The following is a 25993-nucleotide window of genomic DNA, read 5'->3' on the forward strand; positions in this document are numbered from 1 at the left end:
GAATTATACTTATTTATTGATTTATACATAAAAGTAGCAGTTTTTCGTCTCTGCATATTCACCAAATCTTTTCCCCCACCTTTGGTTCAAGTTTCTCTAGTTGTTTCAAGCCTATATTCGACTAAACTAGAGACTCTACGCATGTATCGAGTGTCCGTGGGAGGGAGAGAGTAGAAACCTTTGGACATCCGATAAGGGATTGCAAGCACTGTCGAGGGTGAGGCTTAAATATATGAACAAGTGTAATCAAATCCTTTTTTGTTGCTATCAAAAGCGAAATTCATTATCGAGCGATCATGAAACCGATGCTGATGCTGTCCATTCGAAGAGACCGAGATTAGCGAGTGATGGGATCTGATATTTCATGACATCCTAGCAGCGGCGTGAGTAGGAAATGCCGCTGCAACCCAGGCCTGTGTGAATGAATGAATGAAAACAGCGAATGAATGAAAAGCATGAGACAATTGTTATAGTTTGTTTTGCGGATTTTCATGGGTTACCACAAAAACATTTTTGTTTAGTTTTTCTTTTTGCAAAATTGTAAAGGTAGCGTAGGACGATGGAGACGCGACACACTTTCGATAGATGACATTTGATGACATCGGGGGACACGTTGATTTTGCAGTCCGGCCCATGGCGTAACGGTGTAAACATTGCTGTTTGCTGTTCATATTAAGGCAATAGTACCTATACAATGACACGTCATAAATATGAGAGATGATTTGCATTATACACCAGGTGTCCATTATGATTCCAATTCCATAGCCTATATAGGATGGAATATCATTGGACAATAGCCTGCTGGAGGAGGCAAGGAGCCACATTCAGCCTCACACTTTGATGTTGTTTTAACAGGTCTTTTTTTTTTTAAATTGTGTGTGACTGGATGCTACCTTCTTCGCATGTTAGGCATTTAAATGTACGTTCTGCTCTTTCTCGGTGTGGTGTAAATGTACGTTCTGCTCTCTCTCTCTCTCTCTGTGTGGTGTAAATTTACGTTCACTTACCGAGTACCTATGTTTGTCCTCTTGTTGTGTGCCTTTTCTTTGTTTACTGAAATCCATACTTTTTAATAAAATGTTAATCAAATACAACTACAGCCTGTTGCGATTCAATTCGCAGATGTGCATTCGAGCCGAGTTGCCATCTTAGAGCAACGAGGAAACGGTCTGATTGTATTTGATTAACGTTTTATTAAAACGTATGTTTACTGAAATCCGAAGGCATTCAACAACAGGATAAACATAGGTACACGGTAAGGGTGTAAGAATTAAACATGTTTACGTATCAGCGCATAGCAATTAGAGAATTGAAGGAGTCAGAGATTCATTTAAAAAAAACAAATCTAGTCTGCTCTCAACTCCGTGGAGGAGTTCAGGTACTTGGCTGTGTGTGTACATCCCTATCTTGTGTGGAAGACTAAATAGGTGCCCCTCCTTTTTTCAGTGAGCCACCATGACAGCCCTTAGGCAGAGGAAGGGCAGCAAAGGAAGTAAGGAGCCTGGTCCAGAAGTCCTGTGCCAGAGGTTCAACCCTTCAGCGGATCCTTTAGAGAGGTCTTCAGATGGTTAGTGTCATGCACAGTGTTTACATTTGGCTGATGGAGCCACCCAACTGGTATCTCTTGTGTGTCTCAACCCATTTGAATGTTGTCAAGGAGGGTGGTCACGTGTGTTGCGAAGCGAGAGGTTCACTGGTTTGAGACTGGTACGGGGCAGTCGGACAGAGGAGGAAGCTGAGCTGTTAGCAGCACAATGACCCCGGTCACATACACACAGTATTTCAGCAATTCTATACTATCTTGCCATTTGTTCTCATCGTTTCTGTATGTTGAATGCATGCTTCATAGTTTTACATTGTAACAGTCACTGGTATAATTTAACTCCATCTAAATTTAATTTAACCCTGATGATCAACAAACAGTGAGAGTTGTAATATAATGTCTTGTTTACCGCCGCGCCGCTCTAGTTACGGGGCACCATGTCTGCACAGCATGCCAGCTGTGTTCTGGTAAAGGAGGGTCAAAGCGGGATTCCGAAACTGAAGTATGGTTCCAGAGAGGCGAAGGGAAATGCCACCCCTCTATTCACCGCGGAGGGAACTATTTTCCTGTGACGTGTTAAAATGGCAATAGCAAAGTACCTTTCATTCATTGATTTGTGTGTACAGCTAATGCTCAAATAACTCTATTTAAAATCTGATCAGCACGTTTGAAACTTTATATCATGACGATGTGTATTTAAAATGAATGTTTTGCGAACTGCCCTTCAGGTAGAGAATGGCACTGACTACTCCGCATATATTCTCTCTGTCCCTTCTTGTCAGTTAAGCTTTGTATGTTCTGTTCCTGCACCTTAGATCTGTTTTTTATTTATTTTTTAAGTTGAAACTTTAGGACAGCTGAGACTTAATTTATCCGGTTTGTCTATTTTAAAGCACTTTGGTTTATTTTCTCTGGTCATCATTTGTATTTAGCAAATTTGAAAAATAAAACCCTTACGTTGTTTGCACCCTATCTCGGTGTCTCTTGTTGCCTCCTTGCTCATCCCTAACATGGTGGGACGACCAGTAGAAGGCACTGAGTAGAGGTAGTTTAGCTTAGATACATTTTTTTCTCGTTTTGTTTTTGACAAAACAAGAGAACTAAACCATGGGACCGAAAAGGGACAAACCAGGACCGGCACCACCTCTCCATGTGGAAGGTGTGGCCAAAGACAGGGGTGAATGAGGTGAGCCCATACCAGACAATCCAGGTAGGACCTCATTGGAGGAGTTGACCCTCCTGTTCAGATGTGTGACATCAGGCTGGATCGGGAGGCCGATCGACAGGCGCAAAGGTAGAAAGTAATGCAGCACCAATTCGGGCTTCTGCAGCTGGAGGAATAGAGCAGGATGACCCCTGTCCCTGACCAGGCACTAGGTGGCTCTTCTGAGGTCGATGGCAGGGACACTGGCCTAGGTGCTGCAGGTTCCCTCCCCGGTGGTCCTCTGGGCCCTGATGACCTTAACCCCCGATCAGACTGACCAGTGTCCTTCCACATCTGACCCTAATCCAAGTCCCCGTACAGGTCCGTATCGGGTCCAAGTTAAAGCAGTTAAATGATGACATTATTCAACCACTTTCGAGAGATTTACAATACTATATCGGTGGCCAAAAGCAGACAGGGCAATCAGACTGATCACATTGCTTACTGGTAAGGCTAGGAGTGCTTATGTTCACATGGACATTACTGAGTCACGAGTCTATGCTAAAGTTAAAGAAGGCTCTCCCAGCATAGTACAGTATCAACCCAGAGACCTACGGACAGCTTTTCCGCTCCCTGGAGGTAGAGACAGAGGAGACTTCCAAGGAGCTCTATGTCCTTCTGAAGGACTTTTATGGGAAGTGGGTGCTGCCCGCTAACAAGACTGATGCAAGTAGGAAAGACAATTATCCTTGAACAGCACCTCCGTATGTGTGGGCCAGGGAGCATGACACGGCAACCACTGCTGAATCTGCAGCCCATGCTGACACCTTTGTGGTTGCCCGATGCCGGGTCCAACCCTGGAGTTGTGGCAAGCAGCCAAAGAACTCAGGGGGCACCAAACACCGTATTTCCAGAACCTAAAGACTACTCCAGCCATAGGCAAGCCTATCACTCCTGGGGATAGTCATTTTAGTCAAGGCCCTATCTCTAGGCCCCCAGGCAGAGCTCCCACTTGTCCCCAGTGTGGTCAGGAAGGTCATACTAAGCCCTTGTGCCCCAGGAACAATGCCAAAGTAGCCCACGTGTGTTGTGCCAAGGCCAAAGGTCATTGAGCAGGGTGAGAATCCCCCTTTGCAGGACATTGCTGTTTCACTCGATGGCCAGGCTGTCAGGGCACTGGTAGACACCGGCAGACTGGTGCAGAATAAGTTGGGTTCCTACCCACAAGTGGGACCAAGACTCTAAAGTTGCTCTCTGGTATGTCCATGGTGACGAGAAACATTACCCCACAGCAGAGGTCTACTTGAAAGTGCAGGGGCAGTCTAATCTTTCTTTTCAATAAAATATATTGATGTTAATTTGGATTAGGTCCATTTTGGGGATTTATAAATTATTAATGATATGTACCCATTTGATTCTTAAAGAATACAATTTATGAATTACCTCATGAGTTTAGTTCAACTGCCGTACCCCGTCAGAACCCAATATACTTTTTTTTTTAATGTGATACAGGGAATATGAACACACACTATATAACCTCAAACCATGGTTAACTTTCATGTTGATATCATGGATGGTCAGTCCTTGCATCCATAACTTTGAGAGTGGTTCCATTTCTCCAGCTCCATCCATCAGCTTTTTACTGAAACGGGCAGAGAGGGCACTTTGTTATTGTTTCTACGGCTTATTTCTGTTTTCAATGGCATCTGAAAGCAAAAGTACTTTATTCATGATTAGATTATTAGGTTGAGCCATACATGTGTACATACAGTTGAAGTCTGAAGTTTACATTCACTTAGGTTGGAGTCATTAAAACTTGTTTTTCAACCACTCCACAAGTTTCTTGTGAACAAAATATAGTTTTGGCAAGTCGGTTAGGACATCTACTTTGTGCATGACACAAGTAATATTTCCAACAATTGTTTACAGACAGATTATTTCACTTCTAATTCAGTGTATCACAATTCTAGTGGGTGAGAAGTTTACATACACTAAGTTGACTGTGCCTATAAACAGCTTGGAAAATTCCAGAAAATGATGCCATAAAAAAGCCAGACTACGGTTTGCACATGGGGACAAAGATCTTACTTTTTGGAAAAATGTCCTCTGGTTTGATGAAACAAAAATAGAACTAACCATCGTTATGTTTGAAGGAAAAAGGGGGAGGCTTGCAAGCCGAAGAACACCATACCAACCATGTAGCACCGGGGTGGCAGCATCATGTTGTGGGGGTGCTTTGCTGCAGGAGGGACTGGTGCACTTCACAAAATAGATGGCATCATGAGGCAGGAAAATGATGTGGATATATTGAAGCAACATCTCAAGACATCAGTCAGGAAGTTAAAGCTTGGTCGCAAATGGGTGTTCCAAATGGACAATGATCCCAAACATACTTCCAAAGTTGTGGCAAAATGGATTAAGGACAACAAAGTCAAGGTATTGGAGTGGCCATCACAAAGCCCCGACCTCAATTCTATAGAAAATTTGTGGGCAGAACTGAAAAACCATGTGCAAGCAAGGAGGCCTACAAACCTGACTCAGTTACACCAGCTCTGTCAGGAGGAATTGGCCAAAATTCACCCAACTTATTGTGGGAAGCTTGTGTGTAAGGCTACCTGGAACGTTTGACCCAAGTTAAACAATTTAAAGGCAATGCTACCAAATACTAATTGAGTGTATGTAAACTTCTGACCCACTGGGAATGTGATGAAAGAAATTAAAGCTGAAGTAAATCATTCTCTCTACTATTATTCTTACATTTCACATTCTTAAAATAAAATGGTGATCCTAACTGAGCTAAGACAGGGAATTTTTACTAAATGTCAGGAATTGCGAAAAACAGAGTTTAAATGTATTTAGCTAAGGTGTATGTAAACTTCAGACTTCAACTGTATACAGTAGGGATGCACGATATATCGTTGAGCATATCAGAAATGGCAGATATTAGCTAAAAATGCCAACATTGGCCCGATGTCTAGTTTAACGGCAATGTACAAAACCGAAGTCAAAGCTACACAAAATTAAAAAGTTAAAAAACTAAGCGCACACTTCCAACAACTAAACAAGTTCAAGTCGAGCAGTCATTTGAAAGTATAAGTACATTTCAGCAAGACAACTCAAAGGAAAAATCCATTAAAGCCAACATAACGGAATTCATTGCCCTTGACAATCGACCTTTCTCTGTCGTGGATGATGTTGGCTTTTGTCGACTGGTCGAGTACCGGTACACACTACCAAGTAGGTACTATTTTTCAGGTGTTGCCCTACCGGAGTTGCACAGTTTTGTTGAAGCACATCCATGAGCTACTTGCTATGGGCGTCACTGCCATTAGCTTCACGATTGACATTTGGACCAGCGATGTCAGCCCCATGAGCATGCTGAGTCTGACAGCACAGTGAGTTGACAAGGATTTCATACTCTCTACTTGCCTAGAGAGTTTTCAGCTATACTTTTCGTGGCTGTTTAGTTACCACCACAGACAGATGATGGCACTAAGACTGCACTCTGTCAGTTGTATAAGGAGATAAGCAAACAGGAAACCACTCACCCAGAGGCGGAGCTCCTAGTGGCCGGAGACTTTAATGCAGGGAAACTTAAATCAGTTCTATCAAATTTCTATCAACATGTTAACTGTGCAACCAGAGGGAAAACAATTCTAGATCACCTGTACTCCACACACAGAGATGCGTACAAAGCTCTCCCTCACCCTCAATTTAGTAAATCCGACCACAACTCTATCCTCCTGATTCCTGCTTACAAGCAAAAATTAAAGCAGGAAGCACCAGAGACTCAGTCTATAAAAAAGTGGTCAGATGAAGCAGATGCTAAACTACAGGACTGTTTTGCTATCACAGACTGGAACATGTTCTGGGATTCTTCCGATGGCATTGAGGAGTACACCACATCAGTCACTGGCTTTATCAATAAGTGCATCGAGGACATCGTCCCCACAGTGACTGTACGTACAGACCCCAACCAGAAGCCATGGATTACAGGCAACATTCGCACTGAGCTACAGGGTAGAGCTGCCGCTTTCAAGGTGCGGGACTCTAACCCGGAAGCTTACAAGAAATCCTGCTTTGCCCTGCGATGAACGATCCAACAGTCAAAGTGTCAATACAGGGCTAAGATTGAATCATATTACACTGGCTCCAACGCTCGTCTTATGTGGCAGGGCTTGCAAACTATTACAGACTACAAAGGGAAGCACAGCAACGAGCTGCCAAGTGACACCAGCCTACCAGACGAGCTAAATCACTTCTATGCTCGCTTCGAGGCAAGCAACACTGAGGCATGCATGAGAACATCAGCTGTCCCGGACGACTGTGTCATCATGCTTTCCATAGCCGACGTGAGTAAGACCTTCAAATAGGTCAACATGCACAAGGCTGCGGCGCCAGATGGATTACCAGGATGTGTGCTCCAGGCATGTGCTGACCAACTGGCAGGTGTCTTCACTGACATTTTCAACACGTCCCTGATTGAGTCTGTAATACCAACATGTTTCAAGCAGACCACTATAGTCCCTGTGCCCAAGAACACAAATGCAACCTGCCTAAATGACTACAGACCCGTAGCACTCACGTCCGTAGCCATGAAGTGCTTTGAAAGGTTGGTAATGGCTCACATCAACACCATTATCCCAGAAACACCATTATCCCACTCCAATTTGCATACCGCCCAAACAGATCCACAGATGATGCAATCTCTATTGCACTCCACACTGCCCTTTCCCACCTGGACAAAAGGAACACTTATGTGAGAATGCTATTCATTGACTACAGCTCAGCGTTCAACACCATAGTACCCTCAAAGCTCATGACTAAGCTAAGGATCCTGGGAAAAAACACCTCCTTCTGCAACTGGATCCTGGATTTCCTGACGGACCGCCCCCAGGTGGTGATTTTAGGTAGCAACACATCTGCCACGCTGATCCTCAACACTGGAGCTCCCCAGTGGTGTGTGCTCAGTCCCCTCCTGTACTCTCTGTTCACCCACGACTGCATTGTCAGGCACAACTCCAACACCATCATTAAGTTTTCAGACGACACAACAGTGGTAGGTCTGATCACCGACAATGACGAGACAGCCTATAGGGAGGAGGTCAGAGACCTGGCCGGGTGGTGCCAGAATAACAACCTATCCCTCAACGTAACCAATACTAAGGAGATGATTGTGGACTACAGGAAACTGAGGACCGAGCACGCCCCCATTCTCATCGACGGGGCTGTTGTGGAGCAGGTTGAGAGCTTCAAGTTCCTTGGTGTCCACATCAACAACAAACTAGAATGGTCCAAACACACCAAGACAGTCGTGAAGAGGGCACGACAAAGCCTATTCCCCCTCAGGAAACTAAAATGATTTGTCAATGGTCCTGAGATCCTCAAAAGGTTCTACAGCTGCAACATCGAGAGCATCTGACTGGTTGCATTACTGCCATGTACGGCAATTGCTCGGCCTCTGACCGCAAGGCACTACAGAGGGCAGTGCGTACGGCCCAGTACATCACTGTGGCTAAGCTGCCTGCCATCCAGGAACTCTACACCAGGCGGTGTAAGAAACAAACTAGTGGTGATTAACAATTCACGTCCTGCTGTAAATCAAACAGAGAAGTTTGAGGTCTCCCTCTCCAATATTCACTAAAGGAATGTTCTTTATTTTCAAGCTACTTTTTTATCACCTTCAAAAGCCACTACTGGAACAATATTTCTAACAGAATGTTTTGTGTGTCATTTTGTTTGTGATTTTGCGATGTCATTAAAAATGTTATAAAGGAAATACTGTAACTTGAAAAGTATACCCACGACATGTGCGAAGTTTCCATACTATGCGGCGTGCTTGTGATTTGAAACATGATGAAAGTGTTTTTGTTAAGAGAGGTATATGATTTGTGTAGCTGTAAGAGATAATTGTTTTTTTATAACTGTGCACAATGGACCACTGCACCCGAGTGAGGTCAGAGATCGTGTCAACCTGACGGAACCGCCCCTTTCTAACAAACTGCATAAATTATGGGTAAAGAAATGTACATGTCAGACCAGAAAAGCATACACCTGCATGTTTTAAAGTAGTTTGAACTATGGTAGCTGTAGAGTCGATAAACTCACCTCCCGGACAATCACTGGTACGGCTGATTAGCTGTCCTAAGTAAAGTATCTTTGAAATATAAGTAGGACCATTCTACTACGCTGCTCAAACCATCATATTACTGTTCAGGACTACACGACAAGTCACCGGATACCGGAAAACTACAAAGAAGGACAACAGTATGAAAATTGTAAACCATTTTGGACAATCAGAGCCTTACTAGCGTGCATGGAAAAGGCCCAACTCCCTTTCTAAGGTGCCCCTGTCCACCAAGAGCGATCTGGCGAACCAAGACATTACCTGTAAATACATTCATGATTTCTTACTCAAAGAGTGCGGCGGTTCGTGTGCAAGGTATAGGATTACTGTAAGTGAGAGTAGTTTCTAAATGTACCAATGTTAAGTGTCTCTGTCTCTCTCTGCTCCCCCTCCATCTCTTTTGTTGCAAGAAGCCACGTTGTTGTCATTCCGCTAGGGACCTGTTTTTAACGTATTAAGTGTGTATGTTTATCGTGTTATTAATTATCTAGTAAATAGATTAAATCAATTTGTTTAGTACTGACATCAGGCGTACATGATACGAGGTTGTGATTAATAAGTTGACCGTTTATAGAAGTGATAGGTAAAGACCCTTTTTAGAGTTTAATTCGGGAGATGGTAACTTTTTAAAGAACTGCTCTCGTGGTGCCCCAGATCCCAATGAGTTAATTGTTACATGATTAATTTAATTGGGTAAAAATTAAACTCAGTTAATTAGGTAAATAACAGTCTTCATATTGTTGTTAAAGTCAAGTCACAACACCACAGTTGTGTCAAGTTGGCTGGGTGGTTGATCATTCTAGATACACACAAGAAACTGTTGCTCGTAAAACCTAGCAGCGTTGCAGTTCTTGACACACCTGTACGCCTGGCACCTACTACCAAAGGCTCATACAGTTATTGTCCTGTCCATTCACCCTCTGAATGACACACATACAGTGGCAAGAAAAAGTATGTGAACCCTTTAGAATGACCTGGATTTCTGCATAAATTGATCATAAAATGTTATCTGATCTTCATCTAAGTCACAACAATAGACAAACACAGTCTGCTTCAACTAATAACACACAAACAATTTATAATTTTTCATGTCTTTATTGAACACATCGTGTAAACATTCACAGTGCAGGTTGGGAAAAGTATGTGACCCCTTTGATTTAATAACAGGTTGACCCTCCTTTGGCAGCAAAAACCTCAACCAAACATTTTCTCTAGATGCGTATCAGACCTGCACAATAGTCAGGAGGAATTTTGGACCATTCCTCTTAACAAAACTGTTTCAATTCCAACATATTCTTGGGATGTCTGGTGTGAACCGCTCTCTTGAGCATCTCAATTGGGTTGAGGTCAGGACTGTCTGGGCCACTCTAGACGGCATATTTTCTTCTGTTCAAGCCTTTTTGTTGTTGATTTACTTTGTCTTTTTTCCTTTTGTCCTGTTGCATCACCTAACGTCTGTTGAGCTTCAATTGGCAGACAGCCTCACATTCTCCTGCAAAATGTCTTGATAAACTTGGGAATTCATTTGCCATCGACGATAGCAAGTTGTCCAGGCCCTGAGGCAGCAAAGCCGCCCCAAACCATGATGCTCCCTCCACCATAGTTTACAGTTGGAATGATGTTGGTGTGCTGTGCCTTTTTTTCTCCACACATAGTGTTGTATGTTCCTTCCAAACAACACAACTTTAGTTTAATCTGTCCACAGAATATTTTACCAGTAGCACTATGGAACATTCAGGTGCTTTTTTGCAGACTTCAGACTGGCAGAAATGTTTTTTTTTTGGACAGCAGTGGCTCCTTCCATGGTGTCCTCCCATGAACCCCATTCTTGTTTAGTGTTTTACGTATTTTAGACTCGTCAACAGAGATGTTAGCATCTTCCAGAGATTTCTGTAAGTCTTTAGCTGACACACTAAAATTCTTCTTAACCTCATCGAGCATTCTGAAGTGGGGCTCTTGCAGTCATCTATGCAGGACGGAGAGTAGCAACAGTGCTGAAATTTCTCCATTTATTGACAATTTGTCTTATCGTGGACTGACTTTTAGAGTTACTTTTGTAACACTTTCCAGCTTTATGCAAGGCAACAATTCTTAATCTTAGGTCTTCTGAGATGTTTTGTTTGAGGCATGGTTCACGTTAGGCAATGCTTCTTGTGAATAGCAAACTCACATTTTGTGAGTGTTTTTTATGGGGCAGGGCAGCTCTATCTCGTCTCATTGATTTGTCTCAGGTTAGTTGACTCCTGACTCCAATTAGCTTTTGGAGAAGTCATTAGCCTAGGGGTTCACATACATAGTTTTTCCAACCTACACTGTGAATGTTTAAATGATGTACTCAATATAGACAAGAAATGCATTTAAGCACACTGTGTTTGTCTATTGTTGTGACTTACAATTTGATCTGATCTTCATCTATGTCAAATTTATGCAGAAATCCTCGTGATTCCAAAGGTTTCACATACTTTTTCTTGCCACTGTACAATCCGTCTCAATTGTCTCAAGGCTTACAAGTCCTTCTTTAACCTCTCTCCTCCCCTTCATCTACACTGATTTTGAAGTGGATTTAACAAGTGACAACCATAAGGGATCATAGCTTTCAGCTGCATTCACCTGGTCAGTCTATGTCATGGAAAGAGCAGGTGTTTTTAATGTTTGTAATACTCTGTGAATATGTCTCTATAGCTTAGTAGGCTCATGTGATTCAGTTCCTTGTGCTTAACTACAGACATGTATTTGGATGTGTCTGCTGCTTATGTCTTAGACTGCTGTCTACCTGATCTTCCTAATGGATATTACACTGAACAAAAAATATGAAACGCAATATGTAAAGTGTTGGTCCCATGTTTCATGAGCTGAAATAAAATATCCCAGAAATGTTCCATTGACACAAAAAGATTATTTCTCTCAAATGTTGCACTAATTTCTTTACGCCCTGTTAGTGAGCATTTCTTCCTTGCCAAGATAGGCCACACCTGTCAGGTGGATGGATTATCAAGAAGCTGATTAAACAGCATGATCATTACACAGGTGCATCTTTTGCTGGGGACAATAAAAAGGCACTCTAAAATGTGCAGTTTTGTCTGTCACACAACACAATGCCCCAGATGTCTCCATGTTTTGAGGGAGCGTGCAATTGGCATGCGGACTGCAGGAAAGTCCCCCAGAGCTGTTGCCAGAGAATTGAATGTTAATTTCTCTACCATAAGAGACGCCTCCAACGTCGTTTTAGATAATTTGGCAGTATGTCCAACCGGCCTCACAACCGCAGACCACGTGTAACCACGCCAGCCCAGGAGCTCCACATCCGGCTACTTCACCAGCGGGATTGTCAGAGACCAGCCACAACCAAAGAATTTTGGCACAAACTGTCAGAAACCATCTCAGGGAAGCTCATCTGTGTGCTCGTCGTCCTCACCTGGGTCTTGATCTGACTGCAGTTTGGCGTCATAACTGACTTCAGTGGGGAAATGCTCACCGTTGACGGCCATTGGCACGCTGGAGAAGTGTGCTCTTCATGGATGAATCCCAGTTTCAACTGTACCGGGCAGATGGCAGACAGCGTGTATGCCATTGTGTGGGCATGCGGTTTGCTGATGTCAAAGTTGTGAACAGAGTGCCCCATGGTGGGGTAATGGTATGGGCAGGCTTCAGCTACAGACAATGAACACCAATTGCATTTTATCGATGGTTATTTGAATGCACAGAGATCGTGATGTGATCCTGACGTCCATTGTCATGCCATTCATCCGACGCCATCACCTCATGTTTCAGCATGATAATTCACTGCCCCATGTCGTAAGGATCTGTACACAATTCCTGGAAGCTGAAAATATCCCATTTCTTCCATGGCCTGCATACTCATCAGACATGTCACCCATTGAGCATGTTTGGGATGCTCTGGTTTGACGTGTACGACAGCACAGCCATTGAAGAGGAGTGGGACAAGGCCACAATCAGCAGCCTGATCAACTCTAAAAGAAAGAGATGTGCCGTGCTGAATGAGACAAATGGTGGTCACACCAGATACTGACTGGTTGTCTGATCCCTGCCCCTACCCTTTTAAAAAAAAATGTGACCATCAGATGCAGATCTGTATTCCCAGTCATGTGAAATCCATAGATTAGAACCTAAAGAATTTCAATTATTTGAATTGACTGATTTCCTTATATCTGCCAAACTGTTTGACCTATAGACTTCCAACTTAGCATGTAGGTGTATTTCCTCGTGATAGATGAGGGATAGATTTTTTGGAAAACCTTTAAAAACTGAACTGTAAGTCCAAATAACACCAATAAATACATGCAAATCCAATGGCCTATTAACTTGAAACTTGTAAAGGTCATCAAAGACTACCGCGATGAACCATGTTAAGTTTGGCTATGATATCTTAAAAAATAAGGAAACTAATTAACAATGAACCTTTTTTGACTATAACACTAATGCTTAAAAAAAAGTTTTTACACATATTCTCATGGACTAAATGTAATATTCACTCCAAATGTGGTCTTTCGACTCATCACAATAGTCCCTAAAGAGTTTGAGAAAATGGCGCATTCCGCTATACCAGTAGATGCATATTAGCACATACTCTAATATGCTAAAAATACTTATTCACATGAACCATAGGACCAAATTGTGGTGCCATAAAACTTCAATTAATAGTGCAGGCATTTATTTGCTTAAATCACTGAACTGAAGTGTTATTGCAGACAGGCTTCTATTTGAGCCAGGCACCTATTTCCTCAATGCACACAGCTTTTGATAATTTGTTTAGTTAATCCTTGAATTCCAGAATTCACTTCCAGCATTTGAATCAAACTCTTCATTTCCTGCACTGCAAATGTTATCACACACTGTGATGTTTCTAAGCCTCTACTTAAAAATATATATATTTTCCTTCACAGAATAATTATTCTCCTTACTTTCGCATTCAACTGAAATGTATCGTCTACATTTAACCCAACCCCTCTGAATCAGAGAGGTGCAGGTGGCTGCCTTAATCGACATCCACATCTTCGGGGAACAGTGGGTTAACTGCCTTTCTCAGGGGCAGAACGACAGATTTCTAATTTGTCAGCTCGGGGATTCGATCCAGCAACCTTTCGGTTACTGGCCCAATGCTCTAACCACTAGGCTACCTGCCGCCCCAATTTCTGTACTCCCGAAAGTGTTAACTGTCTTTGTGTTTTTCACATGCCGTTTGGATGTCACTGAGCCCCTGCCACCTTTCAGCAGCTCATCAATCAGATATTATCCGGTCTGTCAGATTTTGCTTCAGCCTACATCAATGATGTTGTCATCCACAGCTCCACCTGGGAAATTAATCTGAAGGTGGTCTTTCAGCACGTTCAGGCAGCACATCCAAATGTGCCTTTTCTAAGACTGAGACTGAGTACCTTGGGTATTTGATCGGGAATGGCATCATCAAGACCCAGGTGAAGAAAGTCCAGGCCATTGAGATATGTCCTCTCCCCCAGACCAAGACCTCTGAGTCCTGGTTGTTCCATGGAATGTTAGGTTGGTACCGCAGATTTGTCCCTACCTTTTCTGCCAGAACTGCCATTCTTACAGATCTGACAAAGAGAACCTGTCTAAATAAGGTCCAGTGGAAAAAAGAGGCGGAGACATCCTTCAAGGATGTCAATGAAGCTCTGAGTGAGCAACTTGTGCTGTACAGTCCTGATTTTGACAACACTTTTACCATGCAAACTGATGCCTCTGAGTGTGGTGCAGGAGCTGATATTCAGGGTGAGCCGGGAGACTGCCATCCTATTGCCTACATCAGTTGTTCTCGAGAGAGAGGCTCTGTTTTCGACAGTGGAGAAGAAGTGCCTGGCAGTCAAGTTGGCTCTGGATTCATTTAGTTTCCATCTCCTTGGAGTTCTCATTGGAGACGGACCACCAGGCTCTGCAGTGGATGGACAGGATGAAGGACTCGAATGCTCTCATCACCCACTGGTACCTTTCCGCGCAGCCCTACAGATTCACAATCAGCCAAGTCCCTGGCAAGGACAATGCCACGGCTGATTTCCTTCCCCCGGTGGCCCAACAGCTGGAGGGGGAGTGTGTGAAGGCTGCACCGAGGACAGCGCAGTAAAAACTCCTGCCGAACAGATATCCTTTATAATTTATGCACGTTAGCAGTCACTTTACACTATACACATGGTGATACACATAATATAGAAATGAGGACGTGACACATTGCTTTTGTTTCGTATATACCATAACTTGATTGCAGAAATACGATCTTGCCATTTGTTATCATTGTTTCTCTGTTGAATGCATGCTTCATGGTTTACATTGTCACTGGTGTAATTTCACTCCATCTAACTTTCACCGGTTAACCATTATCATTCTCAACAAACAGTAAAGGTTCTATGTAATGTCATGTTTACCTCCGTGTCTCTGCGGTTACCGGCTCCATGTCTGCGCATCATGGATGCCGGTTGTGTTCTGTTAAAGGAGGTCCCTGCTGAATTTTGATACTCAAGTATATTCCTGGAGAGGTGTTGGGAAATGCTCTTTTCCCTTGACGTGTTTAAATAGCAAAGTACCTTTTAATTGACTGATTTTGTGTACTGCTAATGCCAAAATAACTTTGTCTTTCAAATTTGATCAGTACATTCAGACTTCATATCATGCATCGTGTGTATTTAAAATGAATGTTTGCAAACCTGCCTTCGGGTAGAGAATGGCAATGGCCACTCCCCATATATACTCTCTGTCAAACCCCTTCTTGTCTGTTAAGCTATGTATGTTCTGTTCCTGAACCTTTTAAAAAAAAAAAACAATTTAAAAAAAAAAGTTGAGATATTTTTCATTTCAATTAATTTATCAATTTCGTCTATGCACCCTATCTCAGTATTGGTTTATTTTCTCGAGTCATAATTTGTATTTAGCAAATTAGATAAAAACCCCTGCATTTTATGCACCCTATCTCAGTATCTCTTGTTGCCTCTTCGGTCATCCCCAGCACCCTGTTAGGCGTGGTGTCACATTGGTCTACGCAACATACAAGAACCTTGTTTAGGCAAAGTTGTATGGGCTATCAATGGAGACATTTTAATATTGTTTCATGTTATGTTATTCTCTCTTCAGGCGTATGGACATGGAGGACAGTGCTATGGGTTGCCATAGGTTGGACTGTGGGAATTAGTCTTGGCATGCTGTCCTGCATCTATGTGGCTACGCTCCATGAAAATGACCTGTGGTTTTCCAACATTAAGGTGAGAATCCCCGGAGATGGCCTCTCTGTATGACCACTGTCACTTGACTGTCCTGCACCACACCCCTCGTCAACTTCACGTTGGAAATCATATAGTCAAGTTGTTAACAATAACAAATTTGGTTTAGAATGGAAGAGATCTTGATGAAGTCTAACTTCTATGATAAATCTGGAGTCATGATCTATGTCCTTTGTTGGATTCCCTAATGTCATAAACACCTCATGCTGAAACAGACAGATGGATTCTCCACATCTTTCAAATCAGATAGACTTTTCACACCTTTTTATAACCAAAGTCATGAAATTCAAGCCAATGGTTGTTACCAAATCCACCCTGAGACGGTAAAATAACCTCCCAGAACAGTATAAAAGAACATATGATTCTGTACAAGGATAGTATGTCATGTTCAGTCTGACGTGAAGTGCCTTTCCTATGGTCTGGGACCTTCATTAGGTGGACCACATTTCGAGCTTATTGTCAGGCCTCCCTCAATAATTCCCGCGCAATGATTTTGTCACGAGCAGTGGTATTCAACAGGTTTTCCATCACGGTGCTCTTCTCCCGGTTGCTGTATTTTCTCTGAGAGTCCAGGTGTATACCTCCCACACAAATGCACAGCCCGACTCTGCTCACACACGCATCCAAGCTGTGAATAATTTGCCAGTGTGTCATGGAAATCAAAGCGCACACCTAATTGAGCTAACCTGCGTGGATGCACATATTTGATTCTATTCGGGTTTCTTGTCTTTGTGTTGTTTTCCTGTTCTCTGCCTCTGTCTATCTGTGAAGGTAGAGAAGGTAGACAGATGTTCTCATTTATAATATATACGGGTCACTTTACAGAGCTGGCAGCAGCGACTCCCCTCTATTCAAACTCCATGTGTTTATTTAACACAGTGTTCAAGAGGATGACATCACTGCACATTGTGAGCCTAGCAGTTTCCCAGAAAAGTGTGTGTGTGTATGACGCCTGATGCCTGTTAATGCTATTCTAGTTGTGGCTTTCAATGAAATCCACACTGTGGAAAAAGCGACAACACTGAACGGCCTAGACGGCAGTGGTATCCTATGACTACCGGGACCACCTTATATGATTCATGCTTTGTTCTGATGTCTGGTAGAGATGACCATGATCCGGGATAAACCATGCGATAGAGACACGATCCACTTTTTCCCTCCCCTTATGTTTCATCATCTTTCCTCAGGAACAATGCCTCTTGACTGAATCAGGCTTTAGTGGGGACTTGAACGTGCTGATTTATTCATTTCCATTTCTTGGTGCCAGTGGAGTCAGTGGTGATTGTTGTAGTTAATCTATTGTGACTTCAGAGGGCTGCATGGGAGAAGGCCGGCCGTGTCTGCTTTGTTTGGGAGTCTGCTCGTTTTGAAAGAGGCTGACTTTAATGATTCCATATGGTTTTTAAGCACAGTCCACATGTTGAGTCAGTTTTGGCTCTACGTTGACTGCATGTTACGGTAGTGTTTCTGAAAGGCAGGCGTGTCACTTAGTTATTTCCTTTGGGACATCGCTGTTCACAGAGTGGCAGCTGCGCCCAGGCCTACTAAATTCATCACGTGTGAAGTCATGTCGGTGACAGTTGTAGCACCTACCGGAGCTTATTTCAGTCCACTTCTCTCTCTCTCACTCCGCTTTTGGAAATATTTAAGCGGTCTGAAAAAACATCTTAACATTTTCCAAATGGTGTTCCGGGCTTTTTTTGTCTACTGGTGTTCCAGGCTTTTTCCTTTCTCTCTCTCTTTTTCTTTATAGATGTGCCGAGAGGTCACCAGTTGTGGGTTAGTTTCTCCTTCCCTATCCGGCAATTTCAGTTGTCTTCCAGATCACGGACCCGAGCTGGTCCCTCAGACGTGTTCGCTGCAGATGGCTTTGCTTTTAATGGCCTTGTAAAACTAATCTGATTGCTTTCTTTTTTTCTTTTCTTTTTATCAACTGGTTATTAGATATGTTGGGCAGTTAAAAAAAGAGTGACTGGGGAAAAAAGAAACAGAGAGAGTGGCCTGTTTTTCTCAGACTGTTTGCTGGACCGTGAGAGGAGTGCGCTTGGGTGTAAACCTTGGTCACGTGGAGAGGTTCTTATCGTGACTCCACCTGGGTACTTTCTCATCAGTGGGTGACTGCTGGATGTTAGAGACAAGACGTGCATGAGAAACCCTGCCTCCAGACATGGAAATACGCAAGAGAGGACTGCGCAAGCTGGCAAGTTACTGGGGCATCTCTCAAGATGATGTGTCTGCTGAAAGTTGTGGTGGAGCAAGAGGGAGTTTAAGGGTCAGTGAAAGAGAAGACTCTGGGAGAGATTCCCAGAGTTGGTACCGTCTGAGCATTCCACCTCTGTGGCCTTGGCAGACTGTTGTCATAGCAGCAGGGTTGGTATTGGCTGTGCTGACTGGGCTGGCTCATGCCTGGTGTGTTTACTCCATACATGAGAACCTGCTGTGGTTTTCTCACCTCAAGGTAAGCTGTGCTCTGCTGATGTCATCAACCCTGACAGGGAGCACGGTACACCCCTTTTGTATAATGGGATGATGTTGCCCTTTCTGGAAAGTACTTGCAATACAGCTTAACATTCTTTAAAATATTAAACTGTTGAAGAAATGGTCATTGGCAAGATAATCTTTGTTAACCCAGAACTAAAATATTGTGAAATGTGGTTAGACGCTCGATTTGGTCAGATACTCGACTGCGGTACCATTTATTTAAGTGATAATGCCAGAAAAGCATCGCGCCGCGCCGACAGAAACAAACATCTTTCTGGTAAGAAGAGGGGCGGGGGGCGTATGCCTTATGACTAACGTGACATGGTGTGATGAAAGAAACATACAGGAACTCAAATCCTTCTGTTCACCTGATTTAGAATTCCTCACAATCAAATGTAGACCGCATTATCTACCAAGAGAATTCTCTTCGATTATAATCACAGCCGTATATATCCCCCCCAAGCAGACACATTGATGGCTCTGAACGAACTTTATTTAACTCTCTGCAAACTGGAAACGATTTATCCGGAGGCTGCATTCATTGTAGCTGGGGATTTTAACAAGGCTAATCTGAAAACAAGACTCCCTAAATTTTATCAGCATATCGATTGCGCAACCAGGGGTGGAAAGACCTTGGATCATTGTTACTCTAACTTCCGCGACGCATATAAGGCCCTGCCCCGCCCGCCCCCCTTTCGGAAAAGCTGACCACGACTCCATTTTGTTGATCCCTGCCTACAGACAGAAACTAAAACAAGAAGCTCCCACGCTGAGGTCTGTCCAACGCTGGTCCGACCAAGCTGACTCCACACTCCAAGACTGCTTCCATCACGTGGACTGGGAGATGTTTCGTATTGCGTCAGACAACAACATTGACGAATACGCTGATTCGGTGTGCGAGTTCATTAGAACGTCCGTTGAAGATGTCGTTCCCATAGCAACGATTAAAACATTCCCTAACCAGAAACCTTGGATTGATGGCAGCATTCGTGTGAAACTGAAGGCACGAACCACTGCTTTTAATCAGGGCAAGGTGTCTGGTAACATGGCTGAATACAAACAGTGCAGCTATTCCCTCCGCAAGGCTATCAAACAAGCTAAGCGCCAGTACAGAGACAAAGTAGAATCTCAATTCAACGGCTCAGACACAAGAGGCATGTGGCAGGGTCTACAGTCAATCACGGACTACAGGAAGAAACCCAGCCCAGTCACGGACCAGGATGTCTTGCTCCCAGGCAGACTAAATAACTTTTTGCCCGCTTTGAGGACAATACAGTGCCACTGACACGGCCTGCAACGAAAACATGCAGTCTCTCCTTCACTGCAGCCGAAGTGAGTAAGACATTTAAACGTGTTAACCCTCGCAAGGCTGCAGGCCCAGACGGCGTCCCCAGCCGCGCCCTCAGAGCATGCGCAGACCAGCTGGCCGGTGTGTTTACGGACATATTCAATCAATCCCTATACCAGTCTGCTGTTCCCACATGCTTCAAGAGGGCCACCATTGTTCCTGTTCCCAAGAAAGCTAAGGTAACTGAGCTAAACGACTACCGCCTCGTAGCACTCACATCCGTCATCATGAAGTGCTTTGAGAGACTAGTCAAGGACCATATCACCTCCACCCTACCTGACACCCTAGACCCACTCCAATTTGCTTACCGCCCAAATAGGTCCACAGACGATGCAATCTCAACCACACTGCACACTGCCCTAACCCATCTGGACAAGAGGAATACCTATGTGAGAATGCTGTTCATCGACTACAGCTCAGCATTCAACACCATAGTACCCTCCAAGCTCGTCATCAAGCTCGAGACCCTGGGTCTCGACCCCGCCCTGTGCAACTGGGTTCTGGACTTCCTGACGGGCCGCCCCCAGGTGGTGAGGGTAGGCAACAACATCTCCTCCCCGCTGATCCTCAACACTGGGGCCCCACAAGGGTGCATTCTGAGCCCTCTCCTGTACTCCCTGTTCACCCACGACTGCGTGGCCATGCACGCCTCCAACTCAATCATCAAGTTTGCGGACGACACAACAGTGGTAGGCTTGATTACCAACAACGACGAGACGGCCTACAAGGAGGAGGTGAGGGCCCTCGGAGTGTGGTGTCAGGAAAATAACCTCACACTCAACGTCAACAAAACTAAGGAGATGATTATGGACTTCAGGAAACAGCAGAGGGAACACCCCCATCCACATCGATGGAACAGTAGTGGAGAGGGTAGCAAGTTTTAAGTTCCTCGGCATACACATCACAGACAAACTGAATTGGTCCACTCACACAGACAGCATCGTGAGGAAGGCGCAGCAGCGCCTCTTCAACCTCAGGAGGCTGAAGAAATTCGGCTTGTCACCAAAAGCACTCACAAACTTCTACAGATGCACAATCGAGAGCATCCTGGCGGGCTGTATCACCGCCTGGTATGGCAACTGCACCGCCCTCAACCGTAAGGCTCTCCAGAGGGTAGTGAGGTCTGCACAACGCATCACCGGGGAAAACTACCTGCCCTCCAGGACACCTACACCACCCGATGCTACAGGAAGGCCATAAAGATCATCAAGGACATCAACCACCCGAGCCACTGCCTGTTCACCCCGCTGTCATCCAGAAGGCGAGGTCAGTACAGGTGCATCAAAGCTGGGACTGAGAGACTGAAAAACAGCTTCTATCTCAAGGCCATCAGACTGTTAAACAGCCACCACTAACATTGAGTGGCTGCTGCCAACACACTGTCAATGACACTGACTCTACTCCAGCCACTTTAATAATGGGAATTGATGGGAAATGATGTAAATATATCACTAGCCACTTTAAACAATGCTACCTTATATAATGTTACTTACCCTACATTATTCATCTCATATGCATACGTAGATACTGTACTCTATATCATCGACTGCATCCTTATGTAATACATGTATCACTAGCCACTTTAACTATGCCACTTGGTTTACATACTCATCTCATATGTATATACTGTACTCGATATCATCTACCGTATCTTGCCTATGCTGCTCTGTACCATCACTCATTCATATATCCTTATGTACATATTCTTTATCCCCTTACACTGTGTATAAGACAGTAGTTTTTTTTTTTGGAATTGTTAGTTAGATTACTTGTTCGTTATTACTGCATTGTCGGAACTAGAAGCACAAGCATTTCGCTACACTCGCATTAACATCTGCTAACCATGTGTATGTGACAAATAAAATTGGATTTTGATTTGGATTTGGATTTGAAAATCCGGTGCTTGGGAGATATATTGGCACCTGTGTTGTTAGGCCTGAGACGAAGTCGAAGGCTGGCCAATGGTGCCAATATATCCCCCCAAACACCGGCTCTGAAGGCAGTATCACTTTTATACAACGGGTTACCAACATATTCAAATAATAATTGTACATATTTTCCTTCAAATTTCATTTTGATGAATTTATTCATACTATTTCTTCCTTCCACAAGATATAGTCCTGACACAAATCTAGGGTTGCTACTCAAGCCTGCTGGTTGTTTGTTCTATCGGTTCAGTTGCCATATTGGCTGGCAACGTTCTTATCCTTTGCTTGCTAGCTAGCAAACTACGGCAAATGTACAGTCAAGTCAAAGAGTGTAGCCATAGTTACAGCAAAGTAGCTGCATTTTCGTTTGTTTAAGCTGTTTTCTAGTGACATTTATTTGGATACATCCATAACATGGAGCTGATGATGCTTGATTTCAGCTGGCAAAGAAAATGGGCTCTCTCTTCAGGACACTGTTATTCAGAGGAGCTAGCAAACCACTCAGCTAACACAATCACTCTATTGCTATTTCTTTGTATATAATCATAATCATGATGCTGATTCATGATTTCCACTGTCTGGGGAAAAAAAGAGAAGCTCCCTGCCTGTCTTTTTTCAAATGTATTTTATTTAACATTTATTTAACTAGGCTGTCTCATGTCTGTCATCCCGACTCCCAGTATTTCCATTACTATGTGATCACTGGAGATTGTTTCAATGTTCAAATTCAATTTAGCAAATGTTGGAGTGGCTGTATTGTGGTTACATGTTTTCAGTTTTTTTTTTTTTGAATTCTAGAAGCTTCTAAAGAGGCGTAATCTCTTTTATGTCCTTCCCGTGTGCATCCATTTGCAGGTCTCATACTACCTGTCATTTCCCACAGGACATCAGTAATGTTGAGTATCCAGCACGATGTCTCAGGGGAGGACGTTATATTGCACTTTCTCATTCTTAACCAAACATTTTTACTGCACCTGTCTATTATAGTCTAAATGTTTATGACCCCGACGGTATTAACGGCTGTACATGCATTGAACATTTTTCTGTAAAGTTTTGCCATACACAGTGCATTCGGAAAGTATTCAGACCCCTTGACTTTAAATGGGATATTTCAGTTCTTTATTTTCTATTCTAAAAACCTGTTTTTGTGGGGTATTATGTTTAGATTGATGGTGGTGGGAGGGTGTATTTAATCAATTTTAGAATAAGGCTGTAACCATAACAAAATGTGGAAAAATACTTTGAAAATGTGCTGTACCTGTTTTCCATATGAATAACTCATCTTTTGTTTTTTTATATTGTTTCATGTTTTGTAAATGTATTTCCATCTCTACTTATATTTCAGGAAGTTGAGCGTGAAATCTCCTTTCGGACAGAATGTGGCCTGTACTACTCCTACTATAAACAGATGTTGAGAGCTCCCTCCATACAGCAAGGTATGGTACGATGACCGTTACTCCCTGCACGCCACAGTAGATATAGGCTTAGCCCCTCCTACTCCCACATTCCCCTCAGGATATTCTACTGGTCATCTCAGGGGAAAGAACACAGAGGCCACTGAGAATCATAACCTTTTATGGTCACAAGTGCTCTTTCCGAACTCAATGCCCTGGAAATGAGCCCATTCACTTTTCGAACATTTCCTTCGCTCTGAAACCGGACAGTCGTCTTATCGCCCTCATCAAATGAATTCCCTCTGTTTTAATTATGCAGCGTTTGCCGAAATTAAGGTCCTTAAATAGCGAGACAGAGGGCATTGGCATACCCCTCGGTCCACACGTCTGTCTGGTCGGGTCCCTTCATCATTATGTAATGGGAGAGGTATTTGACCAATGGCTTGTTATGTAACCATGGTAACAACGCTAGTTAAAATGGAGACAATGAAATGGCAAATGGCATTGTAAGTGACCTTAGTCATACTTTAATCTTTTAACAGGGACCTCTCAGGATGGGGTGCTGTTGTATTTATGCATGGATATTGCTCAGTCATTTTTGCCTGGCTCTAATCAAAGGCATACTCAAAGTTGTGATGATATTGCCAGGGCTGGAGTGAAACCTCAGATCTTTATTGCTATTTTCGAGGTACTGTTTGCTGAAACCAAATGTAATTCAATAACGCTCTTGCCCAGCAGACTGGACACATGATCACATTTTGTTTACATGACTCCATCTGCCCAAGTTAGAGTGATCTTATCCCAGCATTATGACTCAGCAGAGTTTATGTGAGATCCTAAATGTGGCATTAGTATCTCAGATCCTGTAACACTGGAGAAGTTACATCCTATTTTATTTTTGAATGAGTTGCTGACAAGTTACTGTCCAGTGAAAATCTCACTTTTTAAAAGTTAGACCGTTCCTGAAAAATGCTTGCTATTTCCTCTTAAAGGATGATGACAAGCTGGCCAATCAGTAGTCTACTTACGTTCATATTTTGAATGACCGGTTTACACCTACACCATAGAGTAGTTAGGAGAAGGAGCTCCCCTGGCCATTGGTGTCCGAAGTAATTTAGCCATTCACTGTAGCCATTGGCACTCTGTAGAGTTGTGATTTTTCTCTAGTTTTCTTGTCAATTATCTTGTGACATTCCTGGATTACTCATTATACTAAGAAAGTCAGATTTAATCAACAAATACGACAGTCCTTTAAAAAAAGGTGAAGGGTACAAGACTGTATGCATATATGGCTGTGATGGCGAAATCACTACATATCCCATTGAGCCAAGCAGGGAGAGGCTGCCCATTGTCACGGTTCCAAGACCAGTCAGAAACATCCAGCTAACCCTACGCCAATGATGCCAGTGGATCTCAAAATTGAACTTGGATCCGTACAACAGGTAGCTCAAACCAGTCATGACTATTCAACAAAACAATAAATCAGTTTCAAGTTTCTTTCCAGCTAATTACTTAGTTTACATGATTGTACGTATAACTAGCAAAGACGTTTTGAAGTTGGGGTTGCAGTGTTTGGCAATGAGGACAAAAACTAGTAGCGTACTTCAGCTAGTTTAGCCAGGGAAAACCGGGGAAACGAGCCTGGTACAGGATATAGCTGGGCGCACATGTGCACTACGCTAGTTCAGGGCACAAATTGTAGTTTTTTTATTATGCCCTGATATCAGGAGCTGGCGGCCAAAAGTTTGAACAATTCAGAGACTGAAACACATACATCAGATGACAAATATTTCAGGAGAGCGAATCGATATACAATCCCGAAATCAGCTGTCACTGTCAATAGTGAAACAAAGCTTCAAGTGATGTTCGATTGAACCCGAATCCAGAAAATGAATGGGGAAGTCACTTCTGGGCACGTTGGACTCCTCCTCCTCACCACTTTGTCCTGTAGTTAGTGTTAGTGTACACCTATACCATTCCAACACAGAAAAGCTGCCTTTTAACATACCAAAGTACCATATATATATATATATATATTTTTTTTTTTTGTCAGGAGAACTATTTCACTTCTATTGTAATTAATTATAGGTCATCATTCATAGAAATCTGGAAACACGGGACAGTTACTTTTAAGAATGAACCTCATTTCTGTCTGTATGCGATCAGGTCTTTCAGAGCTCATCAATGATAATGCCACTGAATCCAAGAGAACCATCAACCTCCTGCGACGCATGAACATCTATCAGGAGGTGTTCCTAGGTGTTCTCTATAGGATTCTACCCATACAGGTAACACAGAGAGCCCACATCTACTAACGAGGCATTTCAAATAATAATGGAGATGATTGATAAGATGATTGGTCATTATTTCATGGTGTGTGTGTGTTTGTTTCAGGCCTACCTGGAGCCAGTGTATTTCTACATCTACACCGTGTTTTCCCTCCAAGCGGTGTATGTCATAGCCCTGTTCATCACCAGCTGGCTGCTCAGTGGTTCCTGGCTAGCAGGGGCTCTCACTGGAGTCTGGTACATCCTCAACAGGTATACGTCTCATCATGCACACCCAACTAATGATTCATTGAAAGGCTAGACGTATTAGCCTGGTCCCAGATCTGTTGGTGCATTTTGCCTGCTCCGTTGTCATTCTCAAGCTAAACATGACTCAAGTCCATAAGGAGTTGTTGGCAAGAGAGCAGAAATGGACTCGATCACAGGTTATACAATTATAGCTACTGGACAAACTTGATGTCCTACTGCAAGCTGTCACAAGGCCAATCCTAAAATG

General features: G+C 43.3%; 1 protein-coding gene across 6 annotated transcripts in view; it reads left to right on the forward strand.

Moving 5' to 3' along the window:
• LOC112244901 (probable C-mannosyltransferase DPY19L3) overlaps positions 1 to 25993 on the forward strand; it is a 45388-nt gene continuing 19395 nt past the window's right edge. The window contains exons 1-6 of one of the 6 annotated variants that reach the window (XM_024412767.2): positions 1 to 217; positions 1447 to 1567; positions 15913 to 16040; positions 23161 to 23251; positions 25376 to 25497; positions 25604 to 25749. In XM_024412767.2, coding sequence (XP_024268535.1) covers positions 1456 to 1567; positions 15913 to 16040; positions 23161 to 23251; positions 25376 to 25497; positions 25604 to 25749 — 599 coding nt within the window. In that variant the 5' untranslated portion in view covers positions 1 to 217; positions 1447 to 1455. The other 5 variants (XM_024412772.2, XM_024412770.2, XM_024412768.2 and 2 more) reach the window with 5 other exon arrangements.

The sequence above is a fragment of the Oncorhynchus tshawytscha genome, linkage group LG12, assembly GCF_018296145.1.
Source record: "Oncorhynchus tshawytscha isolate Ot180627B linkage group LG12, Otsh_v2.0, whole genome shotgun sequence".
NCBI classification, from domain to species: domain Eukaryota; kingdom Metazoa; phylum Chordata; class Actinopteri; order Salmoniformes; family Salmonidae; genus Oncorhynchus; species Oncorhynchus tshawytscha.